General features: G+C 47.0%; 1 protein-coding gene across 2 annotated transcripts in view; it reads left to right on the forward strand.

Annotated features, from left to right (window-relative positions):
- The first annotated feature begins 540 nt into the window (after positions 1-540).
- LOC140421024 (centrin-2) overlaps positions 541-20,538 on the forward strand; it is a 42,631-nt gene continuing 22,633 nt past the window's right edge. The window contains exons 1-3 of one of the 2 annotated variants that reach the window (XM_072505316.1): positions 541-672; positions 14,457-14,615; positions 15,232-15,360. In XM_072505316.1, the coding sequence (XP_072361417.1) occupies positions 580-672; positions 14,457-14,615; positions 15,232-15,360 (381 nt within the window). In that variant the 5' untranslated portion in view covers positions 541-579. Of the gene's footprint in view, positions 673-1,803; positions 1,824-14,456; positions 14,616-15,231; positions 15,361-20,538 lie in introns of those variants that run through there. The other variant, XM_072505317.1, reaches the window with a different exon arrangement.

The following is a 20,538-nucleotide window of genomic DNA, read 5'->3' on the forward strand; positions in this document are numbered from 1 at the left end:
TGATGTTGAGAAATAGTGAAAATTATCCTGATGTGGAGAAACAGGGTTAAAATTATCCTGATGGTGTGGTTTCCCCACAGCATCAGGAGAGTTTTTAACCCCATTTCTCCACATCAGGAGAGTTTTAATCCTGTTTCCCAACAGCATCAGGAGAGTTTTAACCTTGTTTCTCCACAGCATCAGGCGAGTTTTAACCTTGTTTCTCCACAGCATCAGGAGAGTTTTAACCTTGTTTCTCCACAGCATCAGGAGAGTTTTAACCTTGTTTCTCCACAGCATCAGGAGAGTTTTAACTCTTCCCCCAAAATCTCAACCCTGGCTTTTCCAGCACTTTCTCTCCAATTTGACTTTCCACCACGAGCTCGACGTTAAGTATTCATGTCGCGTCACAGCCCGGACCAATCGGGTGGCGTGTGGAGCTGCTCGCCAATCCACGCCGTCTGCAGGCGGGAGCTGCGACCTGATTGGCGGGAAGGCTGTTAGAGCCCGCCCACAGGTGAGGGTGATGGACGGCTGACCGCCCACGTGGGGTAGGCGGGGGGGATATGCCGGGTTGTGATTGGCGGAAGGGCGGTTGTTATGGTGCGGAGCGCCTTGGCAATGCGGCAGCTCGGGTACGCCAAAGCTGCGCTCTCTCACACACCGTCCGGAGCCTGCGAAATGGCCGCCAAGGTGAGTGGGAGGCGTTTTCTGATCCTACGCTCGGGCCAGCAAGGCACAGTATTGCCGGAAAGGCCGGAGAGCCCCTGATAACGGCAGGTGAATAGCGAGAGAAAGGGGGGGAAGAATTGGATGGGGGATGCGGCGGCCCGGGCCCGGGCGGGGGCGGGGGCGGGGGCGGGGGCGGGGGGTAATTTTTGGCCTGCACATCATTAAGAAAAGACAAGATAGGGTGATGAATGTCGATAGTTAGATTCTGTTTAATATTCTAACTAAAGGGGGTTGGGCGTGCTGTTGATCCTCGCCAGCCACCAAACATGTTCTGCTTGAATGGACAGGATTTATGTATAGTCATAATTTAGTTTCCTTTTGAATCATCCCACATAACCTGATGAAGGTTAGAACCACTATTAATTATGTTGCCATTAGAAGCACGGTTTACCGACGGAAGCATAGTCACTGCTGTCTCGCTGCGCTATCTGAACTTGAAATGGTAACTAGTCCATCCACTCCCTGACATTGCTTGAAGGAAGAGCGACGACACCGTACCTGAGAATGCTCTACCTTGAATCATCACCCATCTGAAAGAGCAAACGGTAATGCATCTCATCCGAAAGCTTGCGACGTCTCGAAAAATCCCATTAGTCGCATTGACCTTTTTGCAACAGGTGGCTGGGAATCGGACTAGACTAGACTGTTCCAAAATCTAATATTAATATTGGTCATTTGGAATTAATCATAAGCACAATAGTATATTTGTTCTCTACATTAATGAGACAAAATATTATACCATTGAATGTCCAGGATTCAATTATGCAACAAGAATCGTTATTTTTTTCATGTTGCAACCTGACACTGATGGTCCTTCACAATTAATGCTGTTACTTAGGCGATGTGAGTACACAAACATAACATCTACTCAGTTGAAGTTCCGGATGGCTGCTAATAATTCCATCTGCATTTGCAGTAACCTGATATAAATTTTTTGTCTGACTAGAGTATGCAAAAAAAATATTAAAAATTAGTAATATAAAAACAATATAATAAGAGTTTCTATCTGTATTTTAAATAGGAAAAGAATAACTAAAACTAGTTTTGACCCTACTGACGGAGTCTGAGGAATTAATAATGGAAAACAGGGAAATGGCAGAGGTGTTGAACAGGTATTTTGTGTCTGTATTTACTGTCAAAGACTTGGAAAACTTCCCAAAGATATGTGAAAATCAAGAGGTGAAAGGGAGGAACAAACTTAAAACATTTCTCACCACCAGGTAAAGGTGCTGGGAAAACTATTAGATTTAAAGGCTAACCAGTCCCCAGGACCAGATGGCTTGCATACAAGATCTTAGAGGCATTGGTTATAATCTTTCAACATTTCTTAGAAGGATCCTGGAAGGGGCCTAGCAGGTTGGAAAATAGCAAATAGAGAACCTTTATTCAAAACGGAGACAGAAAGCAGAAAACTGTAGGTCAGTTAGGAAATTTGCTAGAATCTGTAATTAAGGAAGTTATAGCTGGATACTTTGAAAATCATAATGGACAGAGTCAACATGGGTTTGTGAAACAGAAATTGCATTTAACTAATTTATTAGTTTTTCTGAGGAACTAACAAGCAGGGTGGATAAAACAGCAACTCTGGATATGGTGTACTTGGATTTCCTAAAAACATTTGGTAGGGTGCCACAAGGTATTTCACAAGGTAAGGTCTCATGATGTATGGATTTGCATATTAACATAGATAAAGGATTGCTGATAGGAAGCAGACATGGGTCTCTTTCAGGTTGGTAGGCTGTAATTAGCGGGTATCAGCACTGATGCCTCAACTATTTTAAGTCTATATCAATGAAAGGAACTTATGTATGATGGTGACAATGTGAATTTGTTTCCCTTCAGTCCGGATGAAATAATCAATCGAACACCAAGTTTATTTTCGTACGTTTATTCTCGGCCGGAGCTACACCACTGTATCTCGGAGAGCTACAACAGCAAGCCGAAGTTAATACATCCAACAGCAGTTTATATACATTTTATGACACTGTTTCATTTCTGAGAACAGCCCCCTGGCATTCTGTTGCTTTCAGTCTTAGCTAGAGTTATCTTTCAAGTTAATACATCCCCAAGGCCGTTACTGCAATTTGTCTGGTTCAAAAGCAGAAGTGATTACACAGCTTGCTACAAAAGCCTGTCTTGACATTGCAGCACACAAAGCTCTATCTAACGTTTTATTTTCCCATAAAGTTTTATTCCATCTTGAGCCAAACTCTCAACATTAACCAGTGATACCAAGATAGGTAGAAAAGTAAGTTGCCAAGAAGCGATAGAAAATCTGCAAAGATATATAGATAGGTTAAGTGAGTGGGCAAAAGATTGACGTATGGAGTATTATGAGGGAAAATGTGAACTTTCACTTGGGCAAGAAGAATAGAAAAGCAGTATACTATTTAAATGGTGAAAGACTGCAGAACCTGGTGGTACAGAGGGATCTGGGTGTCCTAGTCTGTGAATCACAAAAAGATAGTATGCAGGTACAGCATATGATTAGGAAGGCAAATAGAATGTTGGTGTTTATTGTAACGGAAATGTAATACAATAGTAGTGAAATTTTACCGCGGCTGTACACGTCTGGAGTACTGTGCACAGTTTTGGTCTCTTTATAGGAAACTAACATAACTGCTTTAGAAGTAGTTCAGTGAAGCTTCATGTGACTCATTCCTGGGGTGAAGACCTTTTTATGAAGAAAATTTGAACAAGCTGGGCCTATACCCATTGGAGTTTAGAACAATGAGAGGTGATCTTATTGAAACAAACAAGATCCTAAGGGAACTTGATAGGGTAGATACTGAGCAGATGTTTTCTCTTGTGGGGTGACTAGACCTAGAGGACACTGTTTAAACCAAAAGTATCTCCCTTTTAAGACCGAGTTGAGGAGAAATATTTTCTCTCGAGGTTAATGGCAGAGCAGGCTAAAAGGCGTACAACTGATCCTAAATCCTATCTTCACCTGAAGCCTATGCCAATAAAGATCTTGGTCTGAGCCAATGCACCTCACCTGCTTTTGCATTCATCCAGCTAAAAGTGAGGAAGAAATGCCTGATAAGGAAACAGATTTGGGGTAATCCTCAAGAAATGGTTAGAGAATCTGCATTCTTCTCTCTAGGTTCTAGAATAACCATTAAATAGGGAAAGGTTTTAACCAGCAGATTCTCCCATACTCCATACTTACCAAAAGTCATTTGGTAGTTCAGAACTTAGGGTATTGCTGAAAAGAGGCACTTTCTCTTGCGCTGACCAGGACAATCGCAGAATACCAATGTCAGAGGAAACAGCAACTTTATACTGTATGAGAAGAAAGTGCTATATGGTTGGCAGGTGGAAACTGATTGGTAGAGGTGTTGCTGTGGAAAATGCACCAGTTAATGGTGACTGATAGTTAAATGCCAAGCATAATTTGAAAATATAAACCAGGTAGCTTGATTGATTGGTCCAATCATTGCCCTGAGGAATGATCCAGCATGGAAACATAGGAATCAGCCAAGTGAAGCTTCTCTGAACTGCTTCTAATGCATTTGTATCCTTTCTTAAATAAGGAGACCAAAACTGTACACAGTGCTAATGTCCTGTTCAAATGGCACCACCGCTACCTCAAGTTCCCTTCCTCGCTGCACACCATCCTGACTTGGAAATATATCGACGTTCCTTCACTGTCGCTGGGTCAGAACCCTGGAACTCCCTGTCTAATAGCATTGTGGATGCACCTACACCATATGGAATGCAGCAGTTCAAGAAAGCAGCCCTTCACCGCCTTCTTAAGGCACTTGGGGGTGGACAATATAAACTCTGGCCCAGCCAACGATGTCCACATTCCTTGAAATAATTTTTTAAAGCATAATTTCCATTTCCCTTGCAATAAACAACATTCCATTTGCCTTCCTAATCACGTTCTGTACCTGCATGCTAACATTTTGTGATTCATGCACCTTTTGAAGTAACCATACCTACAGAACAAACTCTTAGCAAATTATTTAAAAGTTTCATATCACCCTGTCATCAACAGACAGCTGTCCAAATTGAGAATCTCAAAACATGCAGCAATAATCCGAGTAATTGCATTGCAACGTGCCGTACAGCACAGGAAAATAGAGTTTGTTTGAGTTTCCCTATATTAACTGGGGATCAGTGGGCTTAAGTTCTTTTCTTTTTTTCATTCATGAAATTTGGGAGCTGCTGGCAAGATCAGCATTTGTTACCCTATTCCTTGAGACGGTGGTAGACCTTTTTGAAATGCTGCAGTTTGCAATGAAGGTACTGTCCTAATTGTTCAGGATTCTGACTCCGTGACCAAGCAGGAGCAGCAATATATTTCTGAGTTGGGTCAGTATGTGATTTGTTTGGAACTTGCAGGTGGTCATGTTTCCATGCACTTATTCTTCTATTTGGTAGAGTTTGTGATGCTGGAAGGTGCAGTTGAAGAAGCCTTGATTTTGTTTTTTATTCATATGGCTGGACAAGTAGTTATAGTTTGATGTCAAAATTATTAATTCATTCCAGGAGATGCCTTCATGAGTTGCTAGAGTGAATCTTGTAGATCAGGGTTTTTCATACTGTAGGTTGCGACCCCTGGGTGGGTGTCAGGAGGGTCGCAGAGTGATCGGTTGCCCCGTTCCCGCGGTGGTGCCGATTGCGAGAAAAGTACCCAACAGCCGCTACTGGCTTTTACATCAAGGATGGCGGCTGCTGTCGCCTTTTTAAATGGAAATGTGTGAAGTCTTCTGGCCAGAAGCGGCAGCAGAGAGCAGGTCACGTGCCCTGCGCACACACTTGACGTCAAGCGCCATCCACATACGTGCTTTTGGTACAAAATCACGGAGCAGAGTTACTTCCATTTTTCAGCTGCTGGCAAGCAAGGTAAGTAAACTGTGGAGGTAAATGGTGTTCTTGACAGTAAGAGATGGCCAGAGACTCAATTAGACTGTTTATCTATTTGACATGATCTCACAACAGAATCTTCTGGAGAAAGCCGCTCTGGAGAGTCCAGGGCAGGACAGAGCAGTGCTTGTGTTAACTTTGTACAGAGCTCCAGGGACTGAGAGGGTGTTTCTGGAGCATGGGAGGGCTGGCGCTGCCGAATCTGTGCGGCTACTATTGGGCAGCCAACGTGCCGATGATCCGTAAGTGGGTAATAGAGGGAGAGGGGGCGGCATGGAAGAAGTTGGAGATGGCGTCCTGCAGGGGCACGAGCCTGAGTGCGCTGGTGACGGCACCGCTGCCGCTCTCGCTGACCAGGTACACCATGAGTCTGGTGGTGGTGGCAATGTTGAAGATCTGAGGGCAGTGGAGACGGCATAGGGGCGAGGTGGGAGCCTCGGTTTGGTCCCCGATTCGGGAGAACCATCGGTTCGTCCCGGGAACGATGGATGGGGGGTTTCGGAGCTGGCATCGGGCAGGGATCAGAAGAATGGGGGACCTGTTTATAGATGGGGGGTTTGTGAGCCTAGGGGCGCTGGAGGAGAAGTTTGGGCTACCCCCGGGAAATGCGTTCAGGTATATGCAAGTGAGGGCGTTTGTGAGGCGGCAGGTGAGGAAATTCCCGTTGCTCCTGGCACAGGGGACCCAGGACAGGGTGATTTCGGGTGTATGGGTCGGAGAAGGCAAGGTTTCGGCGATCTATCAAGAGATGAAAGTAGAGGAGGAGGTTTTCGGTAGAGGAGCTAAAGGGCAAGTGGGAGGAGGAGCTTGGGGAGGAGATTGATGAGGGTCTGTGGGCTGATGCCCTGAGTAGGGTTAACTCCTCTTCCTCGTGCGCCAGGCTCAGCCTAATACAATTCAAGGTTACTCTCAGAGCGCATATGACACGGGCGAGGTTGAGTAGGTTCTTTGGGGTAGAGGACAGATGTGGGAGGTGCTCGGGAAGCCCGGCGAATTACGTCCACATGTTCTGGTCGTGCCCGGCACTGGAGGGGTTTCGCGAGGACTATGCCCAAGGTGGTGAAAGTCCAGGACAAGCCGAGTTCGGGGTTGGCACAATTTGGGATAACGGACGAGCCGGGAGTGCAGGAGGCGAAAGAGGCCGGTATCCTGGCCTTTGCGTCCCTGGTAGCCCGGGCGGAGGATCTTGCTATTATGGAAGGACGCGAAGCCCCCCAGTGTGGAAGCCTGGATAATTGACATGGCAGGGTTCATTAAGTTGGAGAGGATAAAGTTTGCCTTGAGAGGGTCTGTGCAGGGGTTCTTCAGGCGGTGGCAACCGTTCCTAGACTATCTCGCGGAGCGCTAGGAGGAGGTCAGCAGCAGCAGCAACCCAGGGGGGGGATTCCCCAAGGGTACTTTTGAATGTTATATGGGGGGGTTAATACATGTGGGAGAAACCCAATGTATCAGTAGTTTATTATTTTTGATTGTGATGTTTGTGTTCTTTTTGTTATGGGGGGGGGGGGTGTTTGTTATAAAAATGTTGTTGGAAAAATTTGAATAAACATATTTTTTTTTAAAAAGAGCTCCAGGGACTCTAAATAACAGCCTACAAAGCAGTATAAAGATGATTTCTTGAGGTGTGGTTTTGTCAATTGTGCCAAATCCAAATGCCCATCTGTGTTACATGCAGGGAAATACTGGAAAATGAGATTTTGAAAGCGAGGTGGTGGGTGCAAAATCCATTTTGAGGTTGAGACTTCAGATTCAGTTATTAACTTAGAGCTGACTCCAAATTAGAAGACTATGCTGTTGTAGCTGACCTGCATGACCACATTAAAAACATGCAAAAAGCCCATGAGGCATCAGCATTCTGGTATAGCATCTCCCATGCTGAGTATAAAACACATTTTGTTGCTATTGCCCTGCACGACGACCTCCGTATGCAAGATTGGATATTCCGTTTTACATAAAGATAAAGACAGCACAAAGGATCTGGCTGAAGTCTGCACCTGATTTGCGTATTGCCCTCTCCTCCTTTGAACCTGATTCAAGTGTGGTCGTGAGGACCAAGCTGGCTCCACTTTCACATTAAAGATCAGCGAACGTGCCATGGGTCACAAAGGTTGGCTGGAGTGGGTCCCTGGAGAAAAAGTTTTTATAACTCATCTGCAGGATAGTACAGCTTTGATCTAATCAATAGTTGATGGATTGTTCAGCTCTGGTTATAGCACATTGCTTCCACTGCTTTACCTGCATGTTACTCTTGTCATGCTGAACCCAGGTTTGTTCCTTGCTTGCTGGTAATAGTAGAGTGAAGAGTTTGCTGGGTCATAATGGGTTTAATTACAATTCTGCTGTTGCTGGCTCACCGTACCTACTGGAAGCCCAGTTTTGAGCTGCCATATAGTTCTGAATTTTTCCCATTTAGCACGGTGGAAGTGCCAAACAACACTATGGAGAGGGTCGTCAGTGTGAAGATGGAACTTCACTTCCGCAAGCCCTGTGTGGTGTTCACAGCTATCAGTGCTGTCATGGACAGATGCATCTGCGACAGACAGAAGCCAAGTAGCTCTTTCTTCCCTCTTGTTGGTCCTCTCCCCTCCCAATCTGGCAGCTGTGTTGCTACCTGGGACAGTAGTCGTGCTATTGAGTCACCTTGGTAACAGATATTGAAGACCCCCAGAGCACCCATGCTGCTATCAGTGGTTTTCCCAAGTTCAACATGGAGCAACAATCCAAGTGGATATACTACATCCTATAGATGTAGTATATCTGGACTTCCAGGAAGCATTTGATAAGGTGCCGCACCTTGAGATCACATGGCATTTTTGATCATTTATTAGCTTAGGGAGAAGACTGACTAACCGCCAGAAGGCAGAGAGTCGGGCTAAATTAGTCTTTTTCTGGTTCTGGTAGGCAAAATGTAACTAATGGGGTGCTACATTGCTCGGTCCCCCGGGTCCCAACTATTTACAATATACATTAATGATGTGGGGATAGAAGGTACTATAGCTACATTTGCAGATTACACTAAAATACGTGGGATAGATGCGGAAATACAAAATTTACAGATGGATTAGGTGAGTGGTCCAAAATTTGGCAGATGGAGTTTAACACAGATAAGTGAGAGGTTATCCATTTTGGTCAGGGAAAATGGAATGGCAAATTAAATGGAGAGAAACTTCACGGAGTGCTTCCGTGCAGAGGGATCTGGGCATCCTCGTACATGAAACTCAGAAAACTAGTATGCAGGTACAGCAGGTAATAAGGAAGGCAAATGGAATTTTGGCCTTTCTAGCTATAGGAATCATGTATAAAAGTAGGGAAGTGTTACTGCAACTGTACAAGGCATTGGTGAGACCGCACCTGGAGTACTGTGTACAGTTTTGGGTCCCCTTATTTGAAGAGGGATATAATTGCGTTAGAGGCAGTTCAGCGGAAGTTAATTAGATTGATTCCAGAGTTGAGGGGTTTTGTCTTATGAAGGGAGATTGAGCAGCTTAGGCCTATACTCACTCAAGTTTAGGAGAATGTGAGGAGATCTAATTAAGGTATATAAGATGATAAAAGGTATTGACAAAGTAGACGTAGAGCTTCTTGTGGGGCAGTCTAGAGTGAGAGATCATAATTTTGGGATGAGGGGTAGCAGATTTAAAACTGAGATGAGGAGAAATTACTTCTCTCAAAAGGTTGTGAATCTATGGAATTCGCTACCCCAGAGTGCAGTGGATGCCAGGATTTTGAGTAAATTTAAGGAGGAGATAGACAGATTTTAAATTCGTAATGGGTTGAAGGGTTATGGAGAACGGGCAGGAAAGTGGAGTTGAGAACCGAGAGGAGATCAGCCATGATCATACTGAATTGCGGACTGGGCCTGAGTGGCTGAATTGCCTACTTCCAGTTCTTATGAAGGAGTACTAATTAATTAGCTGAGGCAGGGAAGTAGGTAGTAATACAGAGGCTTCCATGCCCAGGATGCCATGAGATTTCCTGCGGTCCAGAGTCGATGGTGAGCATTTTTGGAGCCATTCCCTCCTGATTGTATATCACTATTCTACCACCCTATCGGTTGGGGAGGATATATCCAAGGATGAGGGTGGAGTCTGGAATGTTGACTAAAATTGGGGATTCTGAGAGTGTTACTATTTGATACCAGTTAGCACTGAGGACTATGAAACGTTGACTGAGCTGCCTTTGTCATGTCCTGCCTAGGTCAGTGTTGGGTGGACATTCCTTCTGATGAGCGGCAAGGAAGCACAGTGGTTAGCACTGTTGCTTCAGATCGCCATAATTCCAGGTTCGATTCCTGGCTTGGGTCACTCTCTGTGTGGAGTCTGCACGTTCTCCCCGTGTCTGCGTGGGTCCGAGTGCTCTGGCTTCCTCCCACAAGTCCCAAAAGACTTGTTGTTAGGTAATCTGGACATTCTGAATTCTCCCTCCGTGTACCCGAACAGGCGCCGGAATGTGGCGACAAGGGGCTTTTCACAGTAACTTCAATGCAGTGTTAATATAAGCCTACTTATGACGATAAAGATTATTATTATAGCAGTTTCACACAACTGTGTGTCTGCTAGCCATTTCAGAGGACATTTGAGTCAACCACATGACTGTAGGCCTGGAGTCCTACACAGGTCAGACTGGGTAAGGATGCCAGATTTCCTTTCCTAAAGGGAATTAGTGAAACAAATGATTTTTTTAATAACAATCCAATAGTTTCACGGTGCCCATTACTTATACCAGCTTTTTATTCCAGATTTAATTTAATTTAATTTCCCTACCTGCTGTGGTATGATTTGAACTTGCGTCTCTAGATTGTCTCAGGATTACGAACATAAGCACTATGCTACAATATCCTTAATATCCTCTAGTTTAGGAAATAATATCTACCTCATTCCCTCTACTTCCCCTCATCCACGCCTCCCAACTCCCTTTCCTGTTACTAGCCAGAATTATCCTTATGGCAAAAGGGGTAGATTTGGCCGTATGGCTGAAGAGTGTTAATATCCTATAGCATTCAGTCAACAGCAAGTTACGGGACGGTAACTGCTGTAAGTGGAGCAGCACTCCTCCATGAGTCACTGCCTGTGGGCGAAGCAATTCGTGTTGACTGTGACGTCTCCATGGGAAAACAACTAAAAACACACGAAGTGTGAAGTGAATTATTTTGGTAGGAAAAATTAGGAGAGGCAATATGAATTAATGGGACAATTTGAAAGGGATTGCAAGAACAGGGACAGCTGGACATTTATGTACACAAATCTTTGAAAGCGAGGGATAAATTGAGAAAGTTGTTAAAATATACAGGATCGTTGACTTTATAAATAGAGACGTATGGTACAAAAACAAGGAAACTAGACCTTGGAGCAGAGCAGGTTAAGATATGTGATAGAGGTATTCAAAATCATAAATGATTTTGATAAGAGTAAATGGGAAAATCTTTCCAATCACAGAAGAAGCAGTAATTAGGTCATGAATGTCAGAATAACCCGAGGTGACATGAGGGGAAAAAATTACACATTGTGTTGTCATGAGCTGGAATATACGGTCTGAAAGAGTGGGGGAAGCAGATTTAATAACTATTTTCAAAAAGGGAACTGGTAAATAATTAAAAGGGAAATAAATTACAAGGCGATGGGGAAAGAGCAGGGGAGTGGTACCAATCGGATAGTTTTACCATTGAGTTGAATGGTCTGTGCTGTATCATTCGATAGCTACATCAGCAAGGTACGAGGGACTGTCTAGCGCTCATGAAACGACACCCTAGCAAAGAGACACAACTTAATGAGAACTGGGGTAGGGTGTGGAATTGGCCGAGACAGTTAACAAGGTGTAGAGAGGTTGGGGAATGCTTCCAGGCCCATCCAGCTGATCCCTTCCAGAGGGGAAACAGAAAAACAATTGTATATTCTGTCTGCTTCCTCTGTGAACTGAGGAGTATATGGGGTAAGTGCTTCATCATATTACCTTTTCCAGGTATGTTTATGCATGTTCTATATTTTGAGAAGCATTGTTCTGTACCTGAATAATTGGACTGGATGTCACATTGAATTTTTGTTTTGAAAATGCCGAAAAGAACATAACCCCTTGCCCAAGCCACTGACTGCATCCCTTTTTTTTTTATAAATGTTTTATTGAAATTTTTTTCCCAAACAACAATTTTTCCCCTCTTACAAAGCAAACACAACAATAACAATACAGAAATTTTAAACAATACACAAGTAACAAAACCCCTTTATCTTTGACCTAAACTAACCCCCCCCCCCCCCCCCCCGGGTTGCTGCTGCTGGTCATCTGTCTTCCCTCTAACGTTCCCCTAGGTAGTCGAGAAATGGCTGCCACCGCCTGGTGAACCCTTGAGCCGATCCTCTCAGGGCAAACTTTATCTGCTCCAGTTTAATGAACCCCGCCATATCATTTACCCAGGCCTCCAGTCTGGGGGGTTTCGCCTCCTTCCACATGAGTAGGATCCTGCGCCGGGCTACTAGGGACGCAAAGGCCACAACGTCGGCCTCTTTCGCCTCCTGCACTCCCGGCTCTTCCGCAACTCCAAATAGAGCTAACCCCCAGCCTGGTTTGACCCGGGCCTTCACCACCCGCAAAATCACTCCCGTCACTCCCTTCCAATACCCTTCCAGTGCCGGGCATGCCCAAAACATATGTGCGTGGTTTGCCGGGCTCCCGCCACACCTCCCACATTTGTCCTCCACTCCAAAGAACCTGCTCAATCTTGCTCCTGTTATGTGTGCTCTATGTAGCACCTTAAATTGAATCCGGCTAAGCCTGGCGCATGAGGAAGAGGAATTTACCCTGCTTAGGGCATCAGCCCACATACCCTCCTCTATCTCCTCCCCTAGTTCTTCTTCCCACTTTCCTTTTAGTTCGCCCACCGACTCCTCCCCCTCTTCCCTCATCTCTCGGTAAATCTCTGACACCTTGCCCTCTCCGACCCACACCCCTGAAAGCACCCTGTCCTGTATCCCCTGTGTCGGGAGCAACGGAAATTCCCTCACCTGTTGTCTAGTAAATGCCCTCACCTGCATATATCTCGAGAAATTTCCCCGGGGCAACTTATACTTTTCCTCCAATGCTCCCAAGCTCGCAAAAGTCCCATCTATAAATAAATCTCCCACCCTCCTAATTCCCAACTGGAACCAGCTCTGAAATCCTCCATCCATTCTTCCTGGGGCGAACCTATGGTTGTTCCTGATTGGGGACCCCACCAGGGCTCCCCGCACCCCTCTCTGTCGCCTCCACTGTCCCCAGATATTCAATGTTGCCGCCACCACCGGGTTTGTGGTAAACTTTTTAGGTGAGATCGGTAGCGGCGCCGTCACCAGCGCCTCTAAACTCGTCCCTTTACAGGACTTTCTCTCCAGTCTTTCCCACGCCGCTCCCTCACCCTCCATCATCCATTTACGTATCATTGCCACATTGGCGGCCCAATAGTAATCACCCAAGTTCGGTAGTGCCAATCCTCCTCTGTCCCTACTACGCTGAAGGAACCCCCTCCTTACTCTCGGAACTTTCCCTGCCCACACGAAGCTCGTGATGCTCCTGTCTATTTTATTAAAAAAGGTCTTAGTGATTAGTATAGGGAGACATTGAAATACAAATAAGAACCTCGGGAGGACCATCATCTTAATTGCTTGCACCCTGCCCGCCAGCGATAGAGGCTGCATGTCCCACCTCTTGAAGTCCTCCTCCATTTGTTCTACCAACCGTGTCAGATTAAGTCTGTGCAAGGTTCCCCAGCTCCTAGCGATCTGAATCCCCAGGTATCGGAAGTTTCTTTCCACTTTCCTTAGAGGCAAGCCTTCTATCTCTCTACTCTGGTCCCCTGGATGTATCACAAATAATTCACTCTTCCCCATGTTCAGCCTATACCCCGAGAAATCCCCGAACCCCCTCAAAATTCGCATAACCTCTATCATTCCCCCCGCTGGGTCCGACACGTATAACAATAGGTCATCCGCATATAACGAGACTCGGTGTTCTTCTCCCCCTCTAATCACCCCTCTCCATTTCCTGGAGTCTCTCAACGCCATGGCCAGAGGTTCAATTGCCAACGCGAACAACAATGGAGACAGCGGGCATCCCTGTCTTGTTCCCCTATATAGTCGGAAATACTCCGATCTATGTCGACCTGTAACTACGCTTGCCGTTGGAGCCCCATAAAGAAGTCTAACCCAGCTAATAAACCCGTTCCCAAACCCAAACCTCCTTAACACTTCCCATAAATACTCCCACTCCACCCTATCAAATGCCTTCTCTGCGTCCATTGCCGCCACTATCTCTGCCTCCCCCTCCACTGGGGGCATCATTATCACCCCTAATAGTCGTCGCACGTTAACATTCAGCCCTAATAGTCGTCGCACGTTAACATTCAGTGCATCCCTTTTCTTAACCACTGTCTGAGATTGAATCACACTGTACACCCCCTTCATGTCCTGTTCAACCCCGAGTTAAGATTCTGACTCCATGTTCTCTCCACAATGACCATCTACTTTTACTAATCTCAGCCCATCAGCGACTAAAATTCTCATTCCTGCACTTGCCATCTCCAGATTTAGCTATTCTGATCTATTCCTGGTCAGCCTGCCCATTTTCCACCCTCGCATTTGAGTTCATCCAAAACTTTGTTTCTGGATTCCTAGCCCAGACCCCTCCCCACTTCTTTTTTAAGACCTTTCTTACTTAAACTTTTAGTTTTTACTGTGTTTTTGGTCACCCCTGTATCTTTCTGTAGCTCGACACCCATTTTTCCATTCTTTGTCATTGCTACCTTGGATGTTGCATGTAAAGGAACATGCTTCTATTCAAAAGTATTGATGAGATATTCAGTATATTTTTAATTAAAACAAAACTATTGTTTCCCAATGTTGCAGACCTCTGCCTATAAAAAGACATCTTTGAGTGCAACAGCACAGAGGAAGAAACCTGGACCAAAACCAGAAATTACCGAAGAACAAAAGCAGGAAATCCGAGAAGCATTTGACCTGTTTGACACAGATGGGGCTGGATCTATTGATGTCAAAGAATTAAAGGTATTGGCTGCTCTAGTGGTTAAACTGTATTTAATCTTTTTTTAGGATATTGATGTTTCTTGAAAGATAATCTCAATGCAACTAGACATCCCAGTGCTCGTACCTATAGGCAGGTCATTTTTGTGTACTGCTGAACTGAATGTCTCACATAACATCAGCCGTGTAACTGTAATAACCCCAGCAGAGGTCAGGCTAGACAATAAAGGTTATTTCTTAACAGAATTAAAGCCACAGCCATGGTGTACAACGCTCTAGTCCCAGCCCGGGACCGTAGGGAACTTCCAGTCCGGATCTGGGTCACAGTACTTAAGGTCCCATGAGCGAGCCTCCGCCCGCTCAATTATGGGAACTCGTACTCCACGAACCCCATGGCGAGGTCAGTCGACGATTCCCCTGTGGTCTTTGTGGGGGTAATAATAGTAACATTACCAGCTCTCCTACTCTTGGTTGACACAAATGAATCATGTGGCTTCCAGGTTCCTGATAAGTAAGAGATGTTTTAAATTTCAATTTGTTAATTGAATGCACTTGGCTAGAGAAGCCCTATCAGTCATTGATCTCAACAATCAATTGACCATGACCAGTATATTGATTTTCAATTTAATTCCTTTTTCAGGTGGCAATGAGAGCTTTGGGATTTGAACCCAAGAAAGAAGAAATAAAGAAGATGATTGGAGAAATTGATAAGGAAGGCACTGGGAAGATCGACTTTAATGAATTTTTGGTTGTGATTACGCAAAAGATGGTAAAATCTTTTTAGTTTCCTGTAAATTTCAATGTTTCAATTTAATTTTTTTTTAAGAAAGTATTTTATTGAGGCAGTTATTATTGTAACAACTTTTAAACATCAAATTTCAATAAAAACAAAACCACAATAATATACCCAACAAACCCCCCCCCGCCCCCTGCAGCCCACCCCCCATGTCGCTAACCCACACCCCTGACTGGGGGCTCTGAGTCCCTCCGCCCTAGTAAGATCCGTCTCTGGGCCACCAGGGACAAAGGCCAGGACATCTGCCTCTCTCGCCCCCTGGGCTCCTGGATTTTCCGACATACCGAAGATCGCCACCTCTGGACTTGGCACCGCCCTCATTTGTAATACCTCTGACATGACGTCAGCGAACCCCTGCCAGAAACTCCTCCGCCTTGGACATGCCCATAATATATGGACATGGTTCGCAGGACTCGCTTGCACAGCGCCCACACCTATCCTCCAACTCGTCAAAGAACCTGCTCAAACAGGCCACAGTCATGTGTGCTCTGTGGACCACCTTAAACCGTATCAGGCTGCACCTGGAGCACGACGGGGACGCATTAACTCTCCTCAGGGCCTCCTCCCATAACCCAGCCTCCAACTCCCCACCCAGCTCTTCTTCCCACTTTCTCTTCACCTCCCCTATCGAGGCCCTCTCCCTCTCCATCAGCTACCTTCCCCTCTCCTACTCCTGTTCTCGACACCACCTTCTCCTGTAGCCCCTGGGCGGCAGGTACGGGAAGGTCGAAACCTGCCTCCGCACAAAATTCCTCACCTGCAGGTACCGGAACCCATTCCCCCTGGCAACTCAAACTGTTCCTCCAGCCTCTGGGGAAACCCTCATCAATAAAGAGATCCCCAAAACTCTAGCATCCCCCCGCCCCCCCGGAGAGAACTGGTGATTTTCACATATCGGCGCCCACACCGATGCCCCCTCTAGATCCCATGTGCTGCCTCCACTGTCCCCGTACCCTCAGGGCTACCACTACTACCGGGCTTGTGGAGTACCGAGCCGGCGAGAATGGCAGAGGTGTTGTCAATAAAATAATGTCCCCAAACTACTTCCGGTTGCGGCGATGACCAGCTAAGCCGCATGTTTCGGCGGCTCCAGCTCGAATGGACCTTCGGGCTCTTTTAAGAGCCCCAATGGGGAATTTTTTCGGGACAAATCCCGGTGTGGGGTGAGACAACAGGGAGGTCCCCCCCCCCCCCCCCCCAACGAAAAAGAAAAATATCGGCGGCGGCGGCCAGATCGCGAAGAATCCTCGAGGACAGGGGCAGAAGAAAAAAGGAGCAAGATGGCGGCGGAGAGAGCCCAGGTGACATGGGGGCCGGGCCAAGACGAATTTTTGAGACGGTGTGTGGAGCTGCTTAAGAAGGAGGTGCTGGCCCCGATGCTACAGGCAATTGAGGGGCTTAAGGAGGCACAAAAGCCCCAGGAGATGGAGCTCCGCGTGGTGGAGCAGAAGGTGACGGACAACGAAGACGAGATCCTGGGCCTGGCGGTCAAAACGCAGACGCACGAGGCGCTCCACAAAAAGTGCATTTAAAGGATTGAAGCCCTAGAAAATAGAGCACGGAGAAAGAACCTTCGGATCCTGGGTCTCCCCGAGGGAGTGGAAGGAGCGGACGGTGGGGCTTACGTGAGCATGATGCTACGCTCGCTAATGGGAGCTGAGGCCCCCTCGGTCCCCTTGGAAGTGGAAGGGGCTCATCAGGTCCCTGCGAGGAGACCAAAGGCGGGAGAACCACCTAGGGCGACGATCGTGCGATTTCATCGCTTCAATGACAGAGAGGTGGTTCTGAGATGGGCCAAAAAGGTACGAAGTAGTAGATGGGAGAATGCGGTGGTACCGGTGTACCAGGATTGGAGTGCGGAGGTGGCGAGAAGGAGGGCGAGTTTTAATCGAGCCAAGGAGGTGCTACACAAGAAGAAGGTAAAGTTCGGGATGCTGCAGCAGGCGCGACTGTGGGTCACTCACCAGGAGAGGCATCACTACTTCGAAACGGCAGAAGCATGGACCTTCATTAAAAACGAGAAACTGGATCAGAACTGAGGGACTGATGTTAGAGGGGAAATGACAATGCCGATGTATTTGGGGAGGGGGGGACACTAAGAAATGTGGGCGCCGGTGGGGGGGGGAAGAAGAGACATAGGCGGGGGATGGGGAATGGGAGTGGGGCGGCAGAGGGAGCTGCGCCACAAGGGGCGGGACAACTATAGAGAACACTGGGTTTACTGGTCTTGTTCCCGCGCCAGAAAGATGATGGCGGGAAGATAGGCGCAAGGTAGATGGGAGTTCCCCACACGGGGGTGGGGGGGGGTGTCAAGGAGAGAGCGGGAGAAGCCGGGGTCAGTTGAAGTCGGCTGACTTTCGGAAGCAATATGGGGGAGCAATCATGCTAGATGGGGATCTAGTGGAGGGGGGGAGGATAACTGGGTTGCTGCTGCAGAAATCAAAGAGGAACTGGTAAAAGAAAGGGTGGTCGGGGCGGGAATGCGCCGCCTGGGGAACGGGTGGGTGCGCGGAACCGGGACGTGGGACTGGCCTAGAGAGGGTGATGGCTAGTCGACACGGGAGGGGGGCAGACAGCCCCCCAGTTCGGCTGATCACGTGGAGCGTGAGAGGCCTAAATGGGCCGATTAAGAGGGCCCGAGTGTTCGCGCACTTGAAAGGACTGCGGGCAGACGTGGCTATGCTTTAGGAGACGCACCTGAAGGTGGCGGACCAAGTTAGGTTAAGGAAAGGATGGGTGGGACAGGTTTACCACTCAGGGCTGGATGCAAAGAACAGAGGGGTGGCCATACTGGTGGGGAAACGGGTGTCATTCGAAGCTAGGAACATTGTAGCAGACAGCGGAGGCAGATATGTGATGGTGAGTGGCAGACTGGAGGGAATGGAGGTCGTGTTGGTTAACGTATATGCCCCGAATTGGGATGATGCGGGATTTATGAAGCGGATGCTGGGACGTATCCCGGACCTGGAGGTAGGAAACCTGATAATTGGGGGGACTTCAACACCGTGTTGGACCCAGGGTTAGATAGATCTAGATCTAGGACCGGAAGAAGGCCGGCAGCGGCCAAGGTGCTTAGGGGGTTTATGGACCAAATGGGGGGAGTGGATCCGTGGCGATTTGTTAGGCCGAAGGCCAAAGAGTTCTCCTTCTCCCATGTTCACAAGGTGTATTCCCGGATAGATTTCTTTGTTTTGGGAAGGTCACTGATCTCGAGGGTGGAAGGAACTGAGTACTCGGCCATAGCTGTTTCAGATCATGCCCCACACTGGGTGGACCTGGAACTAGGGGAGGAGAGGGAGCAGCGTTCACTCTGGCGACTGGATGTGGGATTACTGGCGGATGAGGGAGTCTGCGGAAGGGTGCGGGGATGTATCAAAGAACAAAGAACAAAGAAATGTACAGCACAGGAACCGGCCCTTCGGCCCTCCAAGCCCGTGCCGACCATGCTGCCCGACTAAACTACAATCTTCTACACTTCCTGGGTCCGTATCCCTCTATTCCCATCCTATTCATGTATTTGTCAAGATGCCCCTTAAATGTCACTATCGTCCCTGCTTCCACCACCTCCTCCGGTAGCGAGTTCCAGGCACCCACTACCCTCTGCATAAAAAACTTGCCTCGTACATCTACTCTAAACCTTGCCCCTCTCACCTTAAACCTATGCCCCCTAGTAATTGACCCCTCTACCCTGGGGAAAAGCCTCTGACTATCCACTCTGTCTATGCCCCTCATAATTTTGTATACCTCTATCAGGTCTCCCCTCAACCTCCTTCGTTCCAGTGAGAACAAACCGAGTTTATTCAACCGCTTCTCATAGCTAATGCCCTCCGTGCCAGGCAACATTCTGGTAAATCTCTTCTGCACCCTCTCTAAAGCCTCCACATCCTTCTGGTAGTGTGGCGACCAGAATTGAACACTATACTCCAAGTGTGGCCTAACTAAGGTTCTATACAGCTGCAACATGACTTGCCAATTCTTATAATCAATGCCCCGGCCAATGAAGGCAAGCATGCCGTATGCCTTCTTGACTACCTTCTCCACCTGTGTTGCCCCTTTCAATGACCTGTGGACCTGTACTCCTAGATCTCTTTGACTTTCAATACTCTTGAGGGTTCTACCATTCACTGTATATTCCCTACCTGCATTAGACCTTCCAAAATGCATTACCTCACATTTGTCCAGATTAAACTCCATCTGCCATCTCTCCGCCCAAGTCTCCAAACAATCTAAATCCTGCTGTATCCTCCGACAGTCCTCATCGCTATCCGCAATTCCACCAACCTTTGTGTCGTCTGCAAACTTACTAATCAGACCAGTTACATTTTCCTCCCAAATCATTTATATATACTACAAAGAGCAAAGGTCCCAGCACTGATCACTGTGGAACACCACTGGTCACAGCCCTCCAATTAGAAAAGCATCCTTCCATTGCTACTCTCTGCCTTCTATGGCCTAGCCAGTTCTGTATCCACCTTGCCAGCTCACCCCTGATCCCGTGTGACTTCACCTTTTGTACTAGTCTACCATGAGGGACCTTGTCAAAGGCCTTACTGAAGTCCATATAGACAACATCCACTGCCCTACCTGCATCAATCATCTTAGTGACCTCCTCGAAAAACTCTATCAAGTTAGTGAGACACGACCTCCCCTTCACAAAACCGTGCTGCCTCTCACTAATACGTCCATTTGCTTCCAAATGGGAGTAGATCCTGTCTCGAAGAATTCTCTCCAGTAATTTCCCTACCACTGAAGTAAGGCTCACCGGCCTGTAGTTCCCTGGATTATCCTTGCTTCCCTTCTTAAACAGAGGAACAACATTGGCTATTCTCCAGTCCTCCCGGGACATCCCCTGAAGACAGCGAGGATCCAAAGATTTCTGTCAAGGCCTCAGCAATTTCCTCTCCAGCCTCCTTCAGTATTCTGGGGTAGATCCCATCAGGCCCTGGGGACTTATCTACCTTAATATTTTTTAAGACACCCAACACCTCGTCTTTTTGGATCTCAATGTGACCCAGGCTATCTACACACCCTTCTCCAGACTCAACATCTACCAATTTCTTCTCTTTGGTGAATACTGATGCAAAGTATTCATTTAGTACCTCGCCCATTTCCTCTGGCTCCACACATAGATTCCCTTGCCTATCCTTCAGT

Source organism: Scyliorhinus torazame, chromosome 5 (assembly GCF_047496885.1).
Source record: "Scyliorhinus torazame isolate Kashiwa2021f chromosome 5, sScyTor2.1, whole genome shotgun sequence".
Taxonomy (NCBI): domain Eukaryota; kingdom Metazoa; phylum Chordata; class Chondrichthyes; order Carcharhiniformes; family Scyliorhinidae; genus Scyliorhinus; species Scyliorhinus torazame.